The sequence below is a fragment of the Ambystoma mexicanum genome, chromosome 5p (genome assembly GCF_040938575.1).
Source record: "Ambystoma mexicanum isolate Mex_15411 chromosome 5p, UKY_AmexF1_1, whole genome shotgun sequence".
NCBI classification, from domain to species: Eukaryota; Metazoa; Chordata; class Amphibia; order Caudata; family Ambystomatidae; genus Ambystoma; species Ambystoma mexicanum.
The window spans coordinates 1152552055-1152574287 of NC_090930.1; the positions used below are offsets into that span (position 1 = coordinate 1152552055).

General features: G+C 45.5%; 1 protein-coding gene across 1 annotated transcript in view; it reads right to left on the bottom strand.

Annotated features, from left to right (window-relative positions):
- Positions 1-21347, bottom strand: part of ALDH5A1 (aldehyde dehydrogenase 5 family member A1) — a 386314-nt gene extending 364967 nt beyond the window's left edge. The window contains exon 1 of the mRNA XM_069613625.1: positions 20793-21347. Coding sequence (XP_069469726.1) covers positions 20793-21089 — 297 coding nt within the window. The 5' untranslated portion in view covers positions 21090-21347. The remainder of the gene's footprint in view (positions 1-20792) is intronic.
- Positions 21348-22233: the final 886 nt, after the last annotated feature.

Genomic DNA, 22233 nt, shown 5'->3' on the forward strand with positions numbered 1-22233 from the left:
ATCAGCCAAGAAAACACCCGAGGTACATAAACGACCACACGCGCACATGCTTCTCAACGTGGCATTCCATTTATATGTCTCAGGAAGTTATTTACTAAAATATCAACAGCAGCATTATACTTGCAGAAACACTCGCCGTATCAAAAGAAACCATCAAAACGCACGCGTTTCATTCAGAAGCCAGCATTTCTCACCAATCGAATTGTACGTCACTGCAACAGCTAACCACTGCATGCTATCCAGCACGATCCAAGCACATATTTGCAACACCTGAACACAAATGCGCGAGCGGCTACCACAAATCACAGAAAAATGTCTGAAACCAACACAGACAGTGGCATCATGAGCCCTGCAGCCAGCTCTACTCCACGCCACCCTGCACCCATGGAAGAGAGTGCATCCGAGTCACTCCAACTACAGGCCATGCAGCCATTTGACATGACAGATACCAGCAGTCTGGCACCTAGATGGATCAGGTGGCTCAAGGAACTCAATATTTACATTGATGCGTCAGGAGTAAGAGAGGAACGCAGACTTAAAGGCATCCTACTACACTCACTTGGACCAGTGGTGCGAGACATCGTCTTTGAAATGCCTGAATCCGGTACAGACACCTTCCAAGGCATTATTGACTCATTAAACACCTACTTCACAACACTGAGAAATGTGGACTATGAAAGACACATATTTCACACATCCACACAAGAAAATGGAGAGACCATGGATAGTTTCGTGATGAGACTCAGGAAAAGAGCGAAGTATTGCAAATATTCAACAGAGGAAGCATTGAAGTCACAAACTATTGCTGGCTGCGAATCACATGATTTTAGAAAAAAACTACTACAAAAGAGCAGAACGCTGGATGAAATCCTGCAGCTGGCACGAGCTGACAACGCCCTAGCACTACAGACAGAATCCTTGGGCAACATCAAGATCACACAATCTGCCTCGACCACGACCATCTGCCCCATCAGATCAACAAGAGACGCATCTGAACAAAAGAAATGCTACAGATGCAGTTTCAAATTCCCACATGTAGGCCCATGTCCGGCCATTGGACATAATTGCAACAAATGTGGTGGAGAAAACCATTTTCAATCTGTCTGCAAGAATATTAACTTCTTTCAACCCTCTGAATCAAACAGAGACACGCGGAGGCACGAGAGCTGCAACGCCAGGAAGGAAAGCCCTAGATCCCCTGCACACCACTCGCCGAAACATACCGGGCGGCAGCCTCACAGCATGTCCCGAGCGGAACCTCGAGAGGAGAGAAGACGTGAAGAAAAAAGAGAATATTCCAGCCGCTATAGGAACAGACATGATTCGCAAAGAAGACATTCCAGACAAAAAATTAGATACATGGATGACTCCCCTCGCAGAGGACACGAGTCATGCTCGTCCTCATCCAGCGGAGACCGGAAACGGGGATACGTCCATGCTATCGGCAACAGCACAGAGTACAGCCCCACCCTATTATTACAGCTCAATGGACAAAATAGAGAATTCCTAATTGACACTGGAGCCACTGTAAATGTGATTAACGATGAAATCTACGAGTCGCTCACCTACAAAAAATTGTTAAAGGAAGCGGACACGCTGATATACCCGTATGGATCAAACAAGCCCCTCAACTGCCAAGGGATGTTCATGGCGAACTGCCAATACAAGGACAAGAGCCAAAAGATAAAAATCTACGTCATAGAAGGTGAAGTGCCAGGAGGCAGCATCCTGAGTTTCAAGGCGACAATACAAATGGGAATCATTCAAATAATGTACCAAATAATGTCAGCATACACCACCAGTCCGAAGGACATGGTGCAGAAAATGTTCCCGGCCCTCTTCACAGGACTAGGGAAATTAAAGGGCAAACAAAACTACACATCAATCCACAGATACCGCCAACCGCACAACATTACCGGGGCATACCTCTAAACATACAACGACATGTGGAAGACGAAATTCAAGCACTATTGCAACAGGATATAATTGAACCGGCATCAGGACCGACACCCTGGGTTTCTCCTATTGTACCGGTACCCAAAAAACAATAAAGACAGCATTAGAATATGTGTGGACATGAGGGCTCCCAATGTAGCCATCGAACGAGAACGGCATCTCGCTCCAAGAATGACCGATATGATGCACCTACTACACGGATCTAAAGTGTTTTCGAAATTGGACCTAAACAAAGGCTACCATCAGCTGGAGTTGCACCCCGATTCGAGATATATTACCACTTTCGCAACACATCTCGGCAGCCGAAATCTTTCAAAACGAGATACACCAAATCATCAAACATATCCCGAACTGTCTAAACTACTCCGATGACATCTTAATATTCAGCACCACTCAAGATAGCCATGACGACACGCTTCGGAGAGTATGCATGGCTCTGGAAAACGCACAGCTAACCCTCATCCCTGAAAAATGCGAAATTAGTAAGTCCACACTGAAATTCTTTGGACATCTTTTCTAGAGTGTGGGCCTAAAACCCGATCCTGAGAAAGTTCAAGCGCTAGTAGAAACTCCCACGCCCACGTCAGTATCCGCAGTACGCTCATTCCTCGGCATGGCGAGCTACTGCACAAGGTACATACAGGACTTCGCGTCGGTGAGCACACCTCTTCGATTACTCACTGGGAAGCACCACGAATTCCAATGGTCCGACGCATGGGAACAGGCATTCCAAGAAATTAAAAAACAAATTGCAGCTGCCTCGTGCATGGCATACTATGACCCTGAGCTCAACACGGAGTTAACGGTAGATGCCAGCCCAGTAGGTCTAGGAGCGATACTAGCGCAATCCAAGCCTGGTGCAAGCCCTGACTCACCCAGAAGAATCGTGGCATACGCAAGCCGCAGCTTATCCACCACGGAATGTGCATACTCCCAGCCTGAAAAGGAAAGTCTAGCGGTAGTATGGGCATGCGAGCACTACCACTTGTTCCTATACGGTCGACCATTTACCATAATCACTGACCACCAAGCCCTCACTACCATCTACGGCAAACCGACAGCCAAAATGCCACCACGCATTGCCCGATGGGGGCTGCGGTTGCAGGAATATTCTTTCAATATCGTTCATCACCCGGGAAAGAACAACAACCTGGCGGATTTTCTATCAAGGTATCCCCTGCCAGCACAAGATGAACGACCATCTGACAAAGCCAACCAATATCTGAACTACTTAGTTAGCAGTGCTCTACCGAAATCCATCACCACAGCACAACTGCTGGAAGAGACACGCAAGGACAAACTAATCCAGACAGTACAGGCATACCTAAGGTCAGATCGGTGGCAGAGCAGCCGAAGGAGTGACCATGAAATACCTCACGGTGAAGAACAACACTTTTCGCACGTTCAAGCTCATCCGACACACCCTGTCCACTTCTCCAGAGGGCCTGTTGCTTAAGGAAAACAGAATCGTCATTCCATCCACAGTACAAAAGCTAATATTGGACATCGCTCACACAGGTCATAGAGGCATAGTATCAACTAAGCGCCAACTCAGGACCAAGGTGTGGATACCTGCAATGGATGAGCGTGTGGAACAACTTCTAGGACAATGCCTACCATGTCAGGCAGTCGCCAAGCGAACATTCCCGGAGCCCATCAGGTCCTCCACAGTGCCTCTACAGGTGTGGGATGAGGTGGCGGTGGATATGTTTGGACCTCTAGCAAACGGCAAATACGTGCTAGTAACCATTGATGAAATGTCACGCTTCCCGGAAGTTCACCTCATCAGATCCACCAGTGCTCAAGAAGTGATACCAGCACTCGACAAAACATTTGCCGATTATGGCATTCCATCTACAGTCAAATCGGACAACGGCCCACCATTCAGTGGACATGGCTTTGCCATGTTCGCAGAGCACCTAGGATTCCAACATCACAAGATCACCCCATTATGGCCCCGAGCCAATGGAATGGTAGAACGGTTTATGGGAAATCTCAAACGTACCCTCCAAATATGCTCCATCACTAATGGTTCATTCATGCAGGCCATCTGCACACTACTGAGGGAATACAGGAACACGCCACACAGCTCGACAGGAGAATGCCCGTCAGCCCTAGTGTTCGGGCGCGTCATCAGAACAAGACTACCACACTATCCGCAAGCCACTCAAACTCCAACCAAGAGGAAGCCACACGAAAGAAAGACAGAGAAAGCAAAGCAAGGATGAAGGAATACGCTGATGCCAGAAGACGAGCAAAACCGAGCTCAGTACAAATAGGTGATCTAGTTTTGGCGCAGCAAAATCATCGGACAAAGACTGAGTATCAAGAGGAAGAAAGAGATGCCGACGACAGTAACAGCGATGAAACACACCAAAGAACCGTCATACCAACTCGCAGCCCATCCAAGAGAGTCATACAAAGACCCTCCAGATGGATTGAAGAAAGCTAAGTGAACCATCCCAAACATTTGTTTAAGTGAAGGGCAGATGTAATCAGCCTACCAGTTAACGTGCGTATCTTGCCCTTTTACGCATGTAAATATGACAAATACGGACCATTTAATGTTGTACTGCGTACCGTGTACGCTTTGATTTATTCATTAAAAAAAAAAACATACTTTCCACCACTAGATGGAAATGTAGCATTTCTTTTGTCACAGCATAGCCTTCTTATGCATGATGGTGAATTTTCAACTGAAAGACCAAATCTGTGACAGCTAAGCGAGCAACACAATAAAGCACGCACCCTTTTAAAATGTGTTTATACCCATAACGTATGTGTTGGATAAGTTTTACTCTCTTGCAGAGGAGAAAACTAATTTTACTCTCTTGAAATTGCATTTACACTCTAATTTGAAAAATCATGCGTAAAATACTCCCACCTCAAAATCTTATCTGGAGCACTGGATGTAATGTCCTACCTCTATGGTCATTGTTTTATTTGTTTAGAGGATGAGTCCTCTGTTTGTTGCTGTTAGTAGTACGTGACCCACGTGTGAAGGGGCGGGGGTACCGCCCAGGAGTGCAGTTCGAGATTAATAAATCAGAGTTCAGACGTGCATTCCTGTCTCTGCGATTCATTGCTTCGTATTTGAATTGATTGCATGCATGCTTCATTGACACACGGCGCTTTAGGCGAAGCGCACCGCCCCTGGCAAAATCAAGTCGGGGCTGAGACCCCCCCCCCACCGGAGAGAAGTGAGAACATGTCCGATTAAGCCCTCCCATCTAGGACTCATATTGGTGTATGGTCCTGGAGGGGAGGGCTTAGGGCAGCGGTATTCAAACTGTGGGACGCGCCCCTCTGGTGGGCCGCAGCCTCATGCACAGGGGGGCGCGCATCCACAGTTCGAAAAGAAAAAAAAAATAAAACTTTACCAAAGGATCGGGCTGTTGCTTCATCAACAAGCAGCAGCCTGATCCACGGCCCCTGCCACACATGCTAAGTGCGACAGGGGCCGGGCCTTTGTGAGGCCTTTGTAACAGCCTATTTATGAAGACAAAAGAAGGTGTGCGCTTTTTATTTTCTTCATGAATAGGCTCTTAATGGAGCCTGAGGCCCCACAAAGGCCTGGCCTCTGTCACACTGTGGGTGGTGGCAGCAGGGTAGTTTCTAGCCCATTTGGTGCCCAGGGTGAAACACTAGGAATGAGCCCCCCCACCTTGCGCCCCACTCCCACCGCACCCCACTCCCACTGCACCCCGCGCACCACTCCCAAACTCAATATAACACTGCACAACATTGGGACACGGGGACCAGTGGGGGCACACATGGGGACACAGGGAGACATGGGGACCAGTGGGGGCACACATTGGGACACAGGGACCAGTGGGGGTGGGCTGGGAGCCTGCTCTGACTTCTGTAATGTCACGTAGTACTCCTGTACTACGTGACAGTCAGAAGAGGCAGCGCCAGCACCTGCTACGGCGCTGCCGAACTCTCTGCCCTCGGCAATCGCCGCCACAAACCCAGACATGTGAACCCCTCCAGCCACGGGCAGGGACTGGGCAATGGCCCCCTCGGGGCAATTGCGTCCCGGGCAGCTGCCGCCTTGCCCGGGCCAAGAATCGGGCCTGGGTGGCAGCAGTGGTGTGGAACTGCCCAAGTGTTCACAATTTGGAATATTTCGGTGAATGCCGTTTTTTATTTTGCATACTTTAATTCTCTCTTCATCCGTCTACAGTAACCTCAAACAAGCATTGGCAATGCCAACCATTTGGGCTTTTGTGCAGGCAGGGGAAAGGCACTTGCCAGGCACAGCCATAGTGGTATTAACTGGCCATTGATTGTAGCAGGTGCAAAATGATGCGAGTACCAGGGCCCATGCAAGGAATTTTGCCACCCTAGGAAACTGTCAGATTGCCGCCCCCATTCCAGATTCTAACCGTTCTCAATCAACCGTCCTCCCACCAACTCCCACCCCCCTACAGCCTTGTGTTCACGAGATGTGTATTGCCCTGCAGGAGGGGGTGACTTCTAGGCCAGCATGCATAAAATGAAATCAACAAACGAATGTGGGGCAGCTCAAAACAGCAGCTTCAGGTGCCCTGACAGATTTGGCACCATACCACGAAAACAAAAGAAACAAGCATTGGCAATGCCAATGGTTTGGGCCTTTTTGTAGACATGGGGAAGGTATTTGCCAGGCACTGCTGTAGTGGTATAAACTGCCCATTGATGGTAGCAGGTGCAAATGGTGCGGCTACCTGGGCATATAACTGCAGTGCCTGGCAAATGCCTAGTACCTACATACAAGTCAAAACTGTTGGCTTTACCAAGGCTTGTTTTAACAGGACTTCAGTGAAGGACACCATAGTGCTTATAAATTGAGTGGCTGTGGGCAGGCCTGGTAAGACATTCTTATTATATCAGTAGCACGTACAGCTCAAATTAAGTGAATAACTCTCAGAAGACTGCTTTGAAAAAACTTTTGCAGCCACTACAAGTACAAGGTTGTATGGTAAGGCTTGACTAAAGCACGCTCAAAGTCATGGTATGGTATGGTAATGTTTATTTATAAAGCGCCTATACACAAGGCAAGTGCTTCAAAGCGCTCAAGGAGGGTGGGAACATGGGGACAAAACAACAGTCGTTCAGAGCCCTTGAAATTCTGAGACGATAATAGTCTTCACAGGCAGAGTAAGTGCAAATAACACAATTGACAGTTGAGACACAGCAAATAGGCCTGCCGACGATTCTGCAGTTTTACCAAGTGTAATTAAGGTGGGTAGACAGGGGAGAACAGACAGACAACCTTCAAACACGGTGCATTCGGATCGTGGAAGTGCACAGGCAGTTCCAGGGGGGGTCCAAGTGCACCCAGTCGGTGGATACGAGGGTAAGTGCAGAGAGAGCCACTCTCTTGGATCCTTTGCATTGAGGGTGGGGTGATTGCAGGGCGCTGAGGCAAGTGCAAGAGAGGACTGGTGAGGTGCCAGGGACCTGTGAGACTTTGAGGTACACCAGGCAGCCAGTCAGCAAGCTGTAGAGAAAAGAAGGGAGAGAGAGAAGGAAGAGGAGAACAGGAAGGTCTGAAGGAGTTTCCGGAACTTAAGGAGATCAGGCTCAAGACGGAGGGTGGCAGGGGGGCTATTCCAGAGGGAGGCCCCTGCTGAGGGTAAGTATCTCCATCCAAATCTCTGCTTGGAGAACCGGCTCATTCGCAGAAGGTTGGAGGTAGATGAGTGGAGGACTCGGGAGGGACAGTTTTTAGGTAGGCAACGTTGCGGATAGGTAGGTTCAAGGCTCCAGAAAGCCTGGTGGACAATGCAGAGGGTCTTCAACTTGATCCTTGCAGCCACAGGGAGCCAGTGAAGGGATTTCAGTGCCAGAGAGATGCAGTCGCTGGCGGCGGCGCTGCTCGTCACCGACACACTGCCATCTTCAGCAACCACACCCCAGTCCCCCACCCCCAATCTTGCTTAGATATTTCGCAGGCACTTACTCTGGCTTTGTTGATTTGAATAGTCTGCTTGGGGCTTGATGTGGAACCCATTCTTGAGCCGCCACATATCCCTTCAACGCAGTTTTTCAGCATGTGTGTTCTGCAAGTAAGTAAGCACGTTTAACGTGGGTTTGCGCACTGGTACATCTACTTACTTGGTTGTCAGTGTAGTCGGCACGCCACCTCGGTCCAGGGGTCCTCCTCACCTGTCCTGACTCCTGCGTCGTGGTCGTCGCAATGCACTGCAGCATTCATACCAGTGAGTTGACGATCGGATTGGTCAAGGGGGGACATGTGGTGCTTGGTGGCGTGCTAATGCACATTGCACAGGTGCCAGCGCTGCCACCACGCCCATTCACCCATCGTGACCCTGACCCGGCCCCAAGTCCGAACCTTCACTGCGCCACCTGGTCTGCTGCTGCAGCCAGCCTTACTACAGACAGTAACTAAAAACAGGACCGGTGCGATTACCAGGCAAGGCAGTAGTGTGGGGGGTGTTAAAAAAAGCATTTTGCAGCTCTAACATTTCCAACATATAGGCAAGCGCCCAACCTTGCCTAGTGATAGCACTGGCCCTGTCAGGGCCTCGCAGTCCCTGACAAATGAGGTGTATGCTTGTTTCTTGGAAGGTAAAACGTTATTAAGCATAAGTGGGGTGTATTTTTTTTTTTTACTGACTCCTTCATTTTTTTAATAAGGGGTGTTTCAAATGAATGTCGAAAACCAGGAAAGTGGGAGTTTTTAAAACATGGAGACAACCATGGCTACAACATTTAGACGCGAGTGCTTTCCATCAGTCCGACTCCCAAACATCACTTGGGTGCAGGGTGAGCCTGGGTAACTGCTTTTTAACATTGTAGACTACTTTACCAGAATTTCTGGTAAACTACAATGTTAAAAGCAGTTAACACTCTTCTCCCCCCCAAACCCCCACCACCCAAGTCTGAAACCACACTTGATTGCATTATACTTCAGCAGAACATCTGATGTGCCACTGAAAGGTTTAAGATTAAGCTACATCCCCAACTCTATCTGGTTACCCAGAGGTAACATTTTAGCAAATGTCACTTGTGGCTGGCCAATCTACAGCAGCACTATTGTAAGTTTGAATTGTTGATGTTTTACTGAACTATGGCACCACACACGTCTTGCTTGGTAGTTTTTAATCGGGAAACGTCTTTACTTCTCGTTTCCCTTGTATTGGGAACTTTTCTTTGGTGGTGGTGGTGGTACTGCACCTTGCAGCTCTACCTTCTGTTTAGCAAGCATTTCATTCTCCCATCCTAGTTGTGTTGCTCTGCCTTTTGAGGGAGGGCTACTACAACCTGGACGATTATAGAGTGCTGGAGTAGGGGCAGTGATGTCTTACTGGAATGCAACTCGATGGCTTAAATCTCCTTCTTACTTGACTTTAGTATATGCAGCGCATGCTAGCCAATGTTTCCACTGTTCTGCGCTGAGCGCGACACCCCCCTCGCGCCATTGCACCAGGTGGGTGACTACATGCAAATTTGCGGTCATATAACTGCCAGTGATGTCACTTCCTGTATTTGCCCCCCCCCAGGAAATTCATAAGTCGGCTCCCCTGGCTGCGGGCACCTTGACCCCCCAAACCCCAAGAACGCGGGGCCCGGCACGACAGCACACACTGCCCATGCATTGGGCCGGTCCTGGCTTAATGACTAGAACCGCTAACAGAGATCTGGAATATGCACATTGCTCTATGTTTAGATGTTATGTTTAAAGTTTGTCGAACGTTATGAAAAAGGAGGAGTGTTGTGTGTGTCTCTTTAAGAGACATGGACACGTCACGTCAAGGAATGAATAAAGGGGTGTCCCGGGTCGTCCGAGGAACAGCCTCGGTATCAAACATCCCCCACTGACAGATCAAAACTGTCAGCAAGACAAAGTTCTCTCGCCACAGTTAGTGTGCGAGCAGAGGCCAGAACACGAATTCCCATGGGCGGCAATAGGCATCACTCTAAAGTGGCGTCCAGTCCCATTATTAACGTGAAGGCGTGATGTTATGTTCTGCTTTACTTGTCCCGTGGTATTGAGTGGAGAGTGGTACTCTTGTTGGAATGTTGCTATGGAATGTTTGTATGTGGTGTGACTGGGACATTCCACTGGTGTCAGTTGGGACCAGCTTTGCCTGTGATGTGTACCGGTGGATGTCTTCCTGCTCACCTTTACACTTGAAATTGTATACCCATTTACTGTTGTATTTTCATCTCTACATGACATGCTCAAATCAAAGTAGCTTCATTGACTACTTAAGTTTATTAAGAGGAGCCCCCAGAAGGCCAACCTTGTTCACGGCAACATCTTCGTGTATAGTTCCATCAACATTCTGGAACGATACACGAAGATGCTGTTGTCACAGATACAGAATGCATGTCAGCACGCATAGAACTATATACAGAGTAGATAGAAATACGATCACCACATCTTCCCCCCCTAATTAATTATACAAACTTGAGTAATAATTTTCCAATGTGTGACATACCTTACTATAACTGTACTAGTAAAACAATTTAATTAACTTAGAAACCATATATAAAAAGGATAGAGTTGTTTCCATGTTGCACCGTCGTATAACTACACACGGAAGTATTCTGTTACTTTCAAGATTTTCAATAATATACATAGTCTTGTTTATAGTTCCACACCCTTTTCCTATGTCTTGATGGTGTTTGACTATTCTCATTACTTTTCTCATGTGGACCTTCACTTGTGGTCTTTCCATGTATTTTTTCATTGTACATACATCTGGGTACATTGATCTTGTCTTTATATGTTCCTTCATCAATGCTTTGTTCTCTTTCATTCTCACTCTCGCTCCTCAACACTTCCTCCTCCTTTGCCAGAATTATATCATTACACGACCACTTTTTGCCGTCCTCTAATATCACAGATTTCTTTGAACACTCTCTCACTCTTTGGGGAGGACGAAATTTTGATTCTCCTCTCATTACACATGTGGGTTCTCTCACCCTTACCCAATCACCTTTCACAATTTTACTCTCTTGAACATGTTTCTGCTTGTCGTAGTATTTTTTGTACTCTTCTTGTTTCTTCTTAACTTTATTGACAATTTCTTCCAAATTGATTTCTTTGTACCTCTTACTCATCATCCAAGCCGGTCTAAGTCTGTTAGTAGAAATTCTTCCTCTCATCAACGTGAAAGGTACTTCCTCAGTCACTGAATGTGGTGTGACTTTGTACGTGTTGAGCGCTTCCTCGAGCGTTTCTTTCCATGGCAGATTGTTGACAATGGCCAATTGAATAATGCCCTTTACGAAGTGATTCATTCTTTCCACTAAACCATTCCCCATGGGATGGTACAGGGCTGTTGTGTTATGTTTAATTGCTCTATCTTTCAGAAACTTGTGTACCTCTAGAGACATAAATTGAGCTCCATTGTCAGATATAAGCTCTTGTGGTTCTCCTTCTCTGTTGAAGATTTCTTCCAAAAACTTTATAACTTTGACAGCGGATCCAGAGTCTTCTACTATACCACATTCTACCCACTTGGATGTATAAATCGACAACTACAATAAAGTAAATTTTCTGTGGCCCTAATTTTTCGTATGGCCCAGCTATATCAATCGCCAATTTAGTCCATACAGTACTGGGAATTCGCACTGGTTGTAAAGGAGTGGTATGTGTCGATTTGCTTTTATCGCTTACTGCACAGTCAGTACAGTCTCTGACAAGAGCCTCCATTTCATCCCACATGTTAGGCCACCAATAGGCTTCTCTTACTCTTCTCTTTGTCAATGTTCTGCCCACATGACCCTCATGGGCAATGTCCATAATTCTCTTCCTCATGTTAGCCGGAGGTATTATTCGATCTCCTCGATAAATAAATGTATTATCACTCGACAATTCATCTTTATGTCTTTCCCAGGACTTAATACTTTCCTCTGTATCTTTCCAACGGCATTTCTCAATAGTTTTTGTTCATGGTCTTGTTCTCTTGCTTCCATCCACTCTGCTTTTGAGAAACTAGGATGTACATGTGCTATTATGCACTCCATATCTTGTTCTTCTGTTATTTCTTCTTTATCCTCACCATCATTTGTGGCATTCTCACACGGTAGACGAGAAAAACAATCCGCTACTACATTGGTTCTTCCAGGTGTATATTTTATATTCACATTATAATAAGTGTCCATCTCCTTATGCGTGGGGACATCGTGTGAGGATTTTTCGAGTTTAAAACATGTATGAGAGGCTTATGGTCAGTTTTAATGTCAACCGGTATGCCCCAAATCAGTCCTTTGAAATGCTCTAATATCCATTTGACACCAAGGGCTTCCTTCTCTATAGTAGAATAATTTTTCTCAGCCCCTCTTAATGTTCTGGAAGCAAAAGCAATGGGAACAACTTCACCTCCTTGTATTTGTTCCAATACACCACCAAGTCCTATGTTACTAGCATCCACCGATATCCTGGTTTTTGCCTTTGAGTCAAACATCTTTAATGCCGGTGCCTTGTTGATCAATGCTTTAATCATCTCAAATTCTTTCTTACATTCTTCTGACCAATCGAACTTCCTTCCCTTGCATATTAGATTTCTATTTTTTTCAGTTCTGTCAGAGTAGTGATCTACAAATTTAGAGTAATATTCAGTTAATCCCATAAAACTCCGAAGTTGGTCCTTATTTTTTGGATCAGGAATCTTAAGAATGGTGTCTACCAATGATTCTTTCGGCTTTATACCATCAGCAGTTATGCGATGACCCAAGTAGGTTACTTCACTTTTCTTGATCTTGCACTTTTCAATTTTGAGCGTCATTCCTTTCTGCTGTATAACCTGTAGTACACCTAACAATTTTGCATCATGTTCCTCCTCAGACATTGCAGATATTAAGATGTCATCTTGGAAATAATATACTCCCTGGAGTCCATCAAACAAATGATGCATTAACCTTTGGAACACAGCGGCTGCTGAGGCTAATCCAAAAGGCATTCTCCTGTATCTGAAAGCCCCTAATGGTGTTACAAAGGATGTCAAATGTCTGGACTCCTCTTCCAACACAACTTGGTGATACGCCGACGATAGATCTAGCGTTGTGAAGTATTTCGCCGGTTTCATGGTAGTCAACATTTCTCCAATGTTTGGCAGAGGATGGCAATCTATCCAAATGTTGACATTCAAGTCTCTTAGATCAACACACATCCTGATTGCTCCGTCAGGTTTTTTAACAATTACAATCGGGGATAACTACTCTGAGCTTTCAATCGGTTCAATAATGTCCTGCATGCATAATTTCTCTAATTCACCTTTCAACGCTTCTCTAGTGCCAATAGGTATGTTTCTCACTTTGTGTACTACAGGATTTGCTCCCCTTCTGAGTATAATGAAATGTTTGAATCCTTTGAGTAAACCAATTCTGTCGTTGAAAACTTCAGGAAAGCTTTTTGCTAAATTATCAGCAGTACTGCAACTGTTTTCAGTGATGCATAGAATGGGCACATTTTCACCTGGATGTATTCTTATTTTTAGTGATGTTTGTTCCCACCATCCAACTATTGAAAATCCATTTTCAGCCACATACAGTCTGCAGTATGTCTTCCGTCCTTCAAAATTCAAATGTACCCAAGTAAAATCTATAATGTTGATTGGAGTTTTTCCATAGCCAGTCGCCTTTATTCTGGTCATCTGTAATTCTTCCATCTTTTTCTTTAGGATCTTCACATATGTCTCCACATCAACCATAGTATATGGGGAGCCAGTATCAACCATGACCTGTAAGGTTATGCCATTAATTTCCATTGGAACCCAAGGTCCCGCACCACCTTCATCAGGCAAAAAGGCAAGTATTTGTACCTCGTCTTCAAATGGATCTGCGATTGCTAACAAATTACTTGATCCACCAACTTCTTCCAACGCTTTTATGCTCGTCGTGGTAGTACCTCTTCCTCTATTATATCTACCAGCGTTTCTCACATAACGGCGGTTATTAAATCTGCCTCTTCCTCTGCTGTTACGACACCATTTACCAAAATGCCCTAATTGTCCACAATTATAACATTCTGCAGTTATGGCTGGGCAATCCTTCTCATTTGCATGTTTGTACCATCCACATTTAAAACATTTGTTGGTTTGTCTATATGTACCCTCTCTCTCTTGTCTGTATACACTGCTGGTGTCAGACTTGACCAATCTTCTGACTATGGCAATCAGATCTTCTTCTTGATTGGTATGTTGTCCAACATCCATTTCTTGGACTGATTTTATCTCGGCATTCTCCATTTTGTTTTGGACCTCTTTCATGCACTTTTCACCTAGTTCAATCGATCTAGCTATTTCCATAGTTTTTTCTAACGTCGGGTTCTTCGCTTGCCACAGGCGTTGTTGGGTGCGTTGATCCGCTACGTGCAGTACCATTTGGTCTCTCAAATATTCATCTGCCACCCCTGTGAAAGCACACGTAGCCAATAACCCTCTTAACGCAGCCAGGTAATCATCTACACTCTCACTCTTATGTTGTCTCCTTGAAAAGAACCTATATCTCTCCAATACTGTGTTGCTTTTATTTCCAAAATGTTTATTTAACTTGGCAATTGCTATGCCGTACTTTCTGGCTCCACTTGAAGATTCTCCCCAACTTTCTTCATCCTGATCTAATCCAGGTAAGGTTCTGAAGATCCTGAGCGCTTCTGCCCCTATACAATTGAGAAGTGTGGCCTCTTTGAGATCATCATTGTATTTGGCTCCACCTATTGCCCTTAAATACACTTGAAAATTGTCTTGCCATTGTTCCCAGGGACATGCTGGATTTCCTGGTAATGCTAAAAACTTCACTGGAGCAGCTACACTCTGCATTTTGTATTACTGTAACATTGATATAGCTGTGTTTTTTTGCTAGTCTTTATTTCATTTAAGTGACCTTTATAGTTCAATAAGCTTTCTCATATTTTCTTCACCGTTTACTTTCACTTTAAAAACGTTTGTTTTATCATTCAGCTCTTTATACAACATCCGTTTATAATATCTCTGGGATATCCACTACTGTGCATGCATACTCCTTAATGCACGTTCCCCTTTACTGTGAACCAAAACGCTAATGCCTCTTTTCGTTTTGTTTGTATATACTTTGGTGAACGTTTCATGAACTGTGAAGCAAAATGACACGTCCTTGATACAGTCGCATGCCGCGTATTCTTTACAGTTTGTTGCCGTCCTTTTTCAAAACAAAGATGGTGGCACGCAAAGTACGCCAGAGGGTGCTTTACTCTAACCTTATAAGCGGTTGGCCCTGCGCTCGCAATGCGTTTGAAGGATGCCGGCCTGTGAGTTAATTAAAAAGCCTTTCTTTATAGTAAAATGCGGTTCGCTTGAGCGCGGCTCACCTTTTCATTTGCTGTCACTCTTTCTTTTACCAGTAACGGAATCTCAGTATAATGCTGCTTCTGATTGAAGTTTTTCTTCCCGTAGCCGCTCTTTAATGTGCCTGGGGGCTCACTTTTCACAACAAGTCCTCGTCGCCAATTGTTGTATTTTCATCTCTACATGAAATGCTCAAATCAAAGTAGCTTGATTGACTACTTAAGTTTATTAAGAGGAGCCCCCAGAAGGCCAACCTTGTTCACGGCAACATCTTTGTGTATAGTTCCATCAACATTCTGGAACGATACACGAAGATGCTGTTGTCACAGATACAGAATGCATGTCAGCACGCATAGAACTATATACAGAGTAGATAGAAATACGATCACCACATTTACCTGCCTGTTATTATATATTCAAGTCTTATTAAAGCCTTGATCTTACTTCACGGACTCAAGACTCTACTTCAACCCAATACCTCAAATATAACACATGGCAGCAGCAAACAGTGGCAGAAGTCAAAGGCCGGCTGAGGCAATATCAATAGACCCCCAGTGGTCTTCAAACTCGGAGCTAGCTCCCGTGGGGAGGGGCGCGCATCCCACAGTGTGAAGCACTATCAAAACCAGCCTTATTTGAATTTCATCGGAGCCCGAGGCTTCCACATTAGTGGAAATAAGCACAGACTGAAAGAAAGTTTCGGACTGTTTATTTCTCGGTTACTGAAGTCAGCAGCAGAGTCCCCTGAAAGAAGGGCACGCTGTGACAACTGTGGCTGTTTAACAGGGGCTAAACTGAAAGGTGACATATTGGAAAGGGGCCGGGAGGAGGCGAAAGAGCAGAGTAGGATAAAAGTAAAAGCACAAAAGGCATCAGTAGCCTGTGCAGAGGTGAAGGGAGAAACAACACGGAAAGGGTGAAGAGTGACAGCCACAGACATGATGGAGAGCGAGGGGGGACGAGGGAGAGAGAGATGAAACTGAACAGGTGGGGAATTATAGAAGCATTATAATGAGTAAGAGCAAGCACAAAGCAAGAGACTGAATGAGTGAAGGTGGAGATAAAGTGGAAGGGAAAGCACAAGGTATATAAAAAGACGAGTAGATAGGGAGAGAAGAAGAGACCACCACACCAGAGAGATGCAGAGCTACAGAGCTTGCAAATATGTTATATAATTCAGTCATCCAGTCCAGGCTTTATTCTTTGTGTAGTGGGACCATTAATCTTGCTGGGAAGGAAACACCAGGACTGGATGACTGGATGGCATGTGACACCGTCAGTGCTCTAGAAAAGGGGAGTAAGAGAGAGAAAATACAAAACATGGTGAAAATATAGCAGACCAAAGGGAGGAGAAGGGAGACACAGAATGCGTAGGAGAAGAGAGGACAACAAAAGGGAGTGAAAGACAAAGAACATGAGCAATTGTAAGAAAGAATGTGAGCGAGGATGATCCAATCGACTGAAACAAGTGAGTGAAAAGGCAGAATGGAAGTCAGGGAGAACCAAGAAACTGCATGAGAGGGACAGCAGAATTGTAGGAATAAAAGGGAAAAAACTAAATAAAATGTAAAGTCAAGGTGCGAGGAAAAGAGTGATAGAAAAGGAACAGGAACGAGCAACGAAGACAAAGGACACTGAAGGAATGAAGGCGAAAAATGATCAAGAATGCAGGAGGGGTGACGGGCGCTGCACCATCTCCACCATTTATAATCTTACTAGCTAACGTGGCGAAGCGGGAGCTCAAAATAAAAAGTGGTCTGGGAGCGGGATTTAGGGATGCCCTTTGAGGACAAACAATGGGAGGCAATATGCTCCTACACCAAGGCAGTGGCTCGCAATGCATGACTAAACCTAGTACAATACAACATATTACAGAGGACAAACCTGACCCCAATAAGGCTTCATAACAATGGTATAGGAATGCATGTGCCTTAAACAGTTTTGAGGGATAGTGTTGGAAGAGATATGCGACATGTGGTCCACGTGGATTGACCCAACACCGCCGATATGCTTATTGGCACAATTCCATTGGAGTAAGTCCAAAAAAACAGCTGAATAGAATGGTTTACTTAGCTATACACCTCTTTGCCAGGATCAAGTCTGTCATGGTTTAGTCCACAGGGACCCAAGATCGCTGACTGGAAGGGAGACTTGCTGAAATGGGCTACAGTGAGTCGTCAGTGTTGACACGACTAGGATTGACATATGCCAATGTAAGTATGTCAGCATGTCCAATAGAACGGAATGGGCAATACTGGCGAGTGGCTTGTTGTAGCCTTCTGATGACAGGCCTCCTTGAATTCACAAATGGTTGGTTACTTATATTTGTCCTTGGTTGATAGGGACAGACGAATAGCCAGAATGACTTGATAGTAGGTTGTGTACACTTGACAGGGGTTGTTGGCACACATATATAAGATCTGTAATTGGGAGGGGGCTGGTGGGGAGTAGGGCAAGTTATTGCATTGATATTCCTGTATATTGGCACTTCCTTTGGCAAGACATGAATAAATGGCTTGAGATTGTATGGAAATTATGTATACTTTTGATTAATGCTATTAAAAAATAGAATGCAAGAGGGAATATGAGAAAGCATGAGCAAGAAAACAGACCAAGGGTGACAGGACAGAGGACCGACAGAAAGAACAGGGGTGGGAGTACCAAGAATTTAGAGCTAGTGGAGAGAGAACAGCGAGTAATGAAGGCATACATTTAGATTCCAAAACATAAAAAACATGTTCTAAGCGAGCCTGTTCCATTGCATGTGTATTCCATATTCAGTGCGTGGATCTTTTACATTAGAAACATATGCTCCCTCCAATCCACCTGCAATGAGAGACCTCCCCTTCAATCCTCCTGCCACAGGAGTACATTATTCGATTCTCATGGTGTCCTCATTGGCACGCAGATTCACCCTCCTAGCAAACCAAATGTCATCCGTATCTCAATAGGATAACCCTCAAAGACATCCAAGCTTGTCCTCCCCTTCAAGGCTAAACAGATTTAGAGCTATGCAATAGAGAGGGTGAAGGTGGCATTTTAGCATGCCACTGCCAACCTATTGGCAAGGAAGCAACTGACCTATGTGCAGGGATAGGTGGGGGGCCCACCTCTAACAATGTTTCTTCAAGTGGGAGGAGGGGGGCAATTAAAAAGTGTGAAGAAAACTGCCTTATGATGAAGCTAAAGGCTTAACTGTTGGGCTCAAATTTTAGATGGCACTTGCCTACTATGACTAGCATCTTCGTTAAACTAAATAGCCACAGAATTGGGGTGAATGGTCCGCACTCATTACCAGCTTTCGAAACTGTCCTACAGCCCCCCAAAATGTGGAAGCTGGCTCCGCCCCTGCTAATATCTGGCTCTGTGTGTTCGTTACTCACAGGCCGGCATATACCTTGTATACCCCTCCCCGTAAGTTTATATATTCTTTACATACAGATAGCAACCAATTAACCTTGTTCAGACCATCCACCTTATGGCGATTTTGCGATTTGCAAAACAAAAAAAAAAAAAAAACAAAACAAAACAAAACAATCGCAAAATTTGCCATTTCCCGCAATTGCCGCTATAAATCATTAAATGAGCGCAAAAAAGACACGTTAGCTTAGTGTGTCTTTTTTCACGCTCATTTAATGATTTAGAGCGAACACAGCTGGCTGCTGATTGCAGCAGCTTGGGGGTTAACACCTCGGCTCTGCGTTGCAGGCGCAGGATTGGGGGAGGGTCACGCAGGCCTGGGAGATGCACAGCATTTGGCTGTGACCCCAGGCACCTCCAAGGCTCATTGAGTGCCCGAGCCGACAGTTGGTGAAGCTAGCCAGGTAAGCACTGGCCTGTCCACTCATCTGCCCCCAACTCAGAGCACCCAAAGAGGCCACTGGACTGTTTTCATTCCCGGCGCTCGACAGGAAAGTAAATTACTTTCCTGTCGAGCGCCGGAAAAGAAAGCATAAACTTAATGCTTCCTGACGCTCGTCTACAATTGGTATCATGCAGCCCAGCCTCAAGGCTGGGCTGCATGATACCAATTGAAGACTCTCGTAGCTGTATTAATTTCAAATTGCTTTACAATTGGTATCATGGGCTGCATGATACCAATTGTAAAGCAATTTGAAAACGAATACAGCTACGAGCGTTTGTATCATGCAGCCCAACCTTGAATCAAGGCTGGGTTGTATGACACCAATTACGCACAAAATTGGGTGTTAAAATTTATGAACAGCAAATGCCATTCGTCCTGTGCAATTTTGGTGGTTATGCAAAGCCAATTTAATGATATATGCATATTTCACCTTGATATGCTAATTTCTGATGACATCACATGCCATTGCATTTGTTAATGAGTTCCCTCCCCCACTTTAATTTGTAGGACTTGACCCCTGGTAGTGTTGTGATGTTTCATTTCTCTTTGTGGGTGTGTTTAGTCACCATGTGTGGGTGGCATAACCTAGGAATTATGACCACCCAAGAGAGTTCATTGTTTGGCTAGGTATTATGGGCTTGCAGTTACTGCCACTGCATTGCCCCTGTGTCTTGGCCTCATGGATTCCTTCCATGGAGAAGTGTAGAGTTGTTCTCCCTCTTTCCTGGGGTCATAGGACATGCGAAAAGCAAACCTATGGACTTCAACCAGGGTTACACTTTGGAATTCAAGCCTATCTGTTAATTTGCTTTCCACTTGTCTGCTGGAAGTAGTGGCACAGCACCATTTCCTTGGAGCTCATCAGGCTGTATCCCCCTTCCCCCACCACAATCCAAAGTGTTAGGCTGTGGTGACTCGACCTGGCTGTCCTACAGAGTGCAGCCAGACAGAACACATTTTGTTCCTCACTAACAAAAGCCTTGCAATTACTTGGTCTTAGGCTAAAAAAGATGTTAAATGATATATTTTTCAATGTTAGAAAATGCCGCAAAAAACGCAGTTGGGTGCCGCAATTTTTTTCTTTTTTGTGCCGCAATATTTTCCATTTCATGCCGCAATTTTCTGGAGGGTCTGCTTGTTCCAAAGATCTCGAAGGATGGCTCTAAATCAGAGGTGCATTGCTCGATCTACACGGGAAAGCCGCACAATTTTGTACACACCCTTAATGATTGTGTACTGCTCTATAGCAGGGGTATGCTAATTTTGGGTCTGCAGATGTTTTGGACTACAACTCCTATCAGCTCAATAAGCATAATCAAAGCAGAGGGTTCATGGGAGTTGAAGTCCAAAACGTCTAGAATGTCAAAGGTAGCAGACCCTTGCTCTATAGTGATCGTTGCATTTCCCCACCGTAGCTGTGCATTGCTGTATTTATATTAAACTGCTAATTGCTCAGCACCCTCCCACTTGCGTCCCTCCGACTGTTTTTACATCTGGTCAGGTGTGAATTGCTTGACGGTTATTTGCAGGTGCCCTTGGTACACTTGACAAGTTGACAGACTATATCGTTTTCTAAGGCTGTCCCCACATTAGACTCCCGTTGCTTAACTCCATACATGACGCACACTGCTGCAAGGGCTGCTGCTTGTCCTGCGCCACTTCAAAGCTCAGTTGCAGGTGCTCACCTTGGCCGAGACCTCCCTCCAGCTCTGGAAGGCGTTGTAGGCGGCGGTCACCGCCTCCCGGCTTTCCGGCAGCCCACAGTCTGACACCCGATGCAGTTCGGTCCCGCTAGCCGGATCCAGCACAGGGAAAGTCGCGGCGACAGTCACCCAGCGGCCGCCAATGAAGCCGCCGGAGCGGAGGAGGGGGGAAGCTTCTATGGAGGAGGAGGCGGACAGGCCGCGGCTGCAGGCCCCAGCGAGCAAGGCTCGCCCTGCTCTGGGGACTTGAGAGCCCAGACTCGAGCAGTATAGCGCCATGTCTGCCCGCCCCTTAGAGGAGGAAACCGGGGAGAAAGAGGAGGCCGTGTGGAGATGGACAGTAAGGAAGGGAGCGGAGGAGAGGTGCTATGTGAGGAAGGAGCGAGGGAAGTGGCCAGCGAAAGAAGTGAAGGGGGCAGATAACGAATGAGGCGGCTATGATGCAGGAGAGGTGGAGTCAGGGGGGAGAAAGACAAGGCAGGACCCAAGCCGCTACTGTTTAATACTCGATCGAATGCAAATGGTGTTTTCCAGGAATCCAAACCATTGTGTTTTATGGACTTTAAAGTTAGCGATCGCTAGTCCCTTTCATGGGCTCCCAGCCGCTGGGGGGCGTGGCATAACAATGCAGAGGAGGGGGCGGGTGGAACTGTCATGCAAACCTAGATATCGGACTACCAAAGTCCGAACTCGCAATTCTCCACTGCTGCATGCTTCTTTTTCTTTTTTTTAAAGTGATTTGCAAGGAACACTCAGTACTCTGGGGGAAAACGTCATAAAACACCACAATAAAGCAGTGGAACTGTGACTCCGGCAGGGGGCGGTAAATGCAGGAAGGGTTGTGGACTGGCCAGGTGTGTTTGTGCGTGGCCTCATGGACACACTGGGAAAGGTATTAATTCAGATTTTCAACACATTCGTTACTGAAAGTCATAATTCTATTAAAGACATGGAGGCGAAGGATTATGCTTTCTCCAAACTTTACTGTTCAGCAGCAAAGAAAACACAAACATGAAAAAAAAGATACAAAAACCATAAAAAACTACAATAACCATGAAGTTTTTGAATTTTGTAGTCCATGTCCATAGGTCCTCCAACTGACCATGTGATTCCAGTAACCAATCAAAACCAAGTCCTCATATAAAACCTCTTGTCCTCTTTCTATTCCTCCTCTTTCTTTGATCCTATGAGGTTGTGTTCAGTACTTAGTTGAACTTCCCTCTGCATCCTAATTCAGATCCCAGATTGCTTGTTGTCTGTCGGCCCTCCTATAGAAACATAAATTAGAAAGGTGACTATAGACCGAATAAAAAATTGGGTGGGACAATCGTATACATAGGTACAGTAAATTATATCTTCAATAAAGCATACAAATATTTCTCATAAGCAGTATGCATAACACATAAACATGATATATCACTTT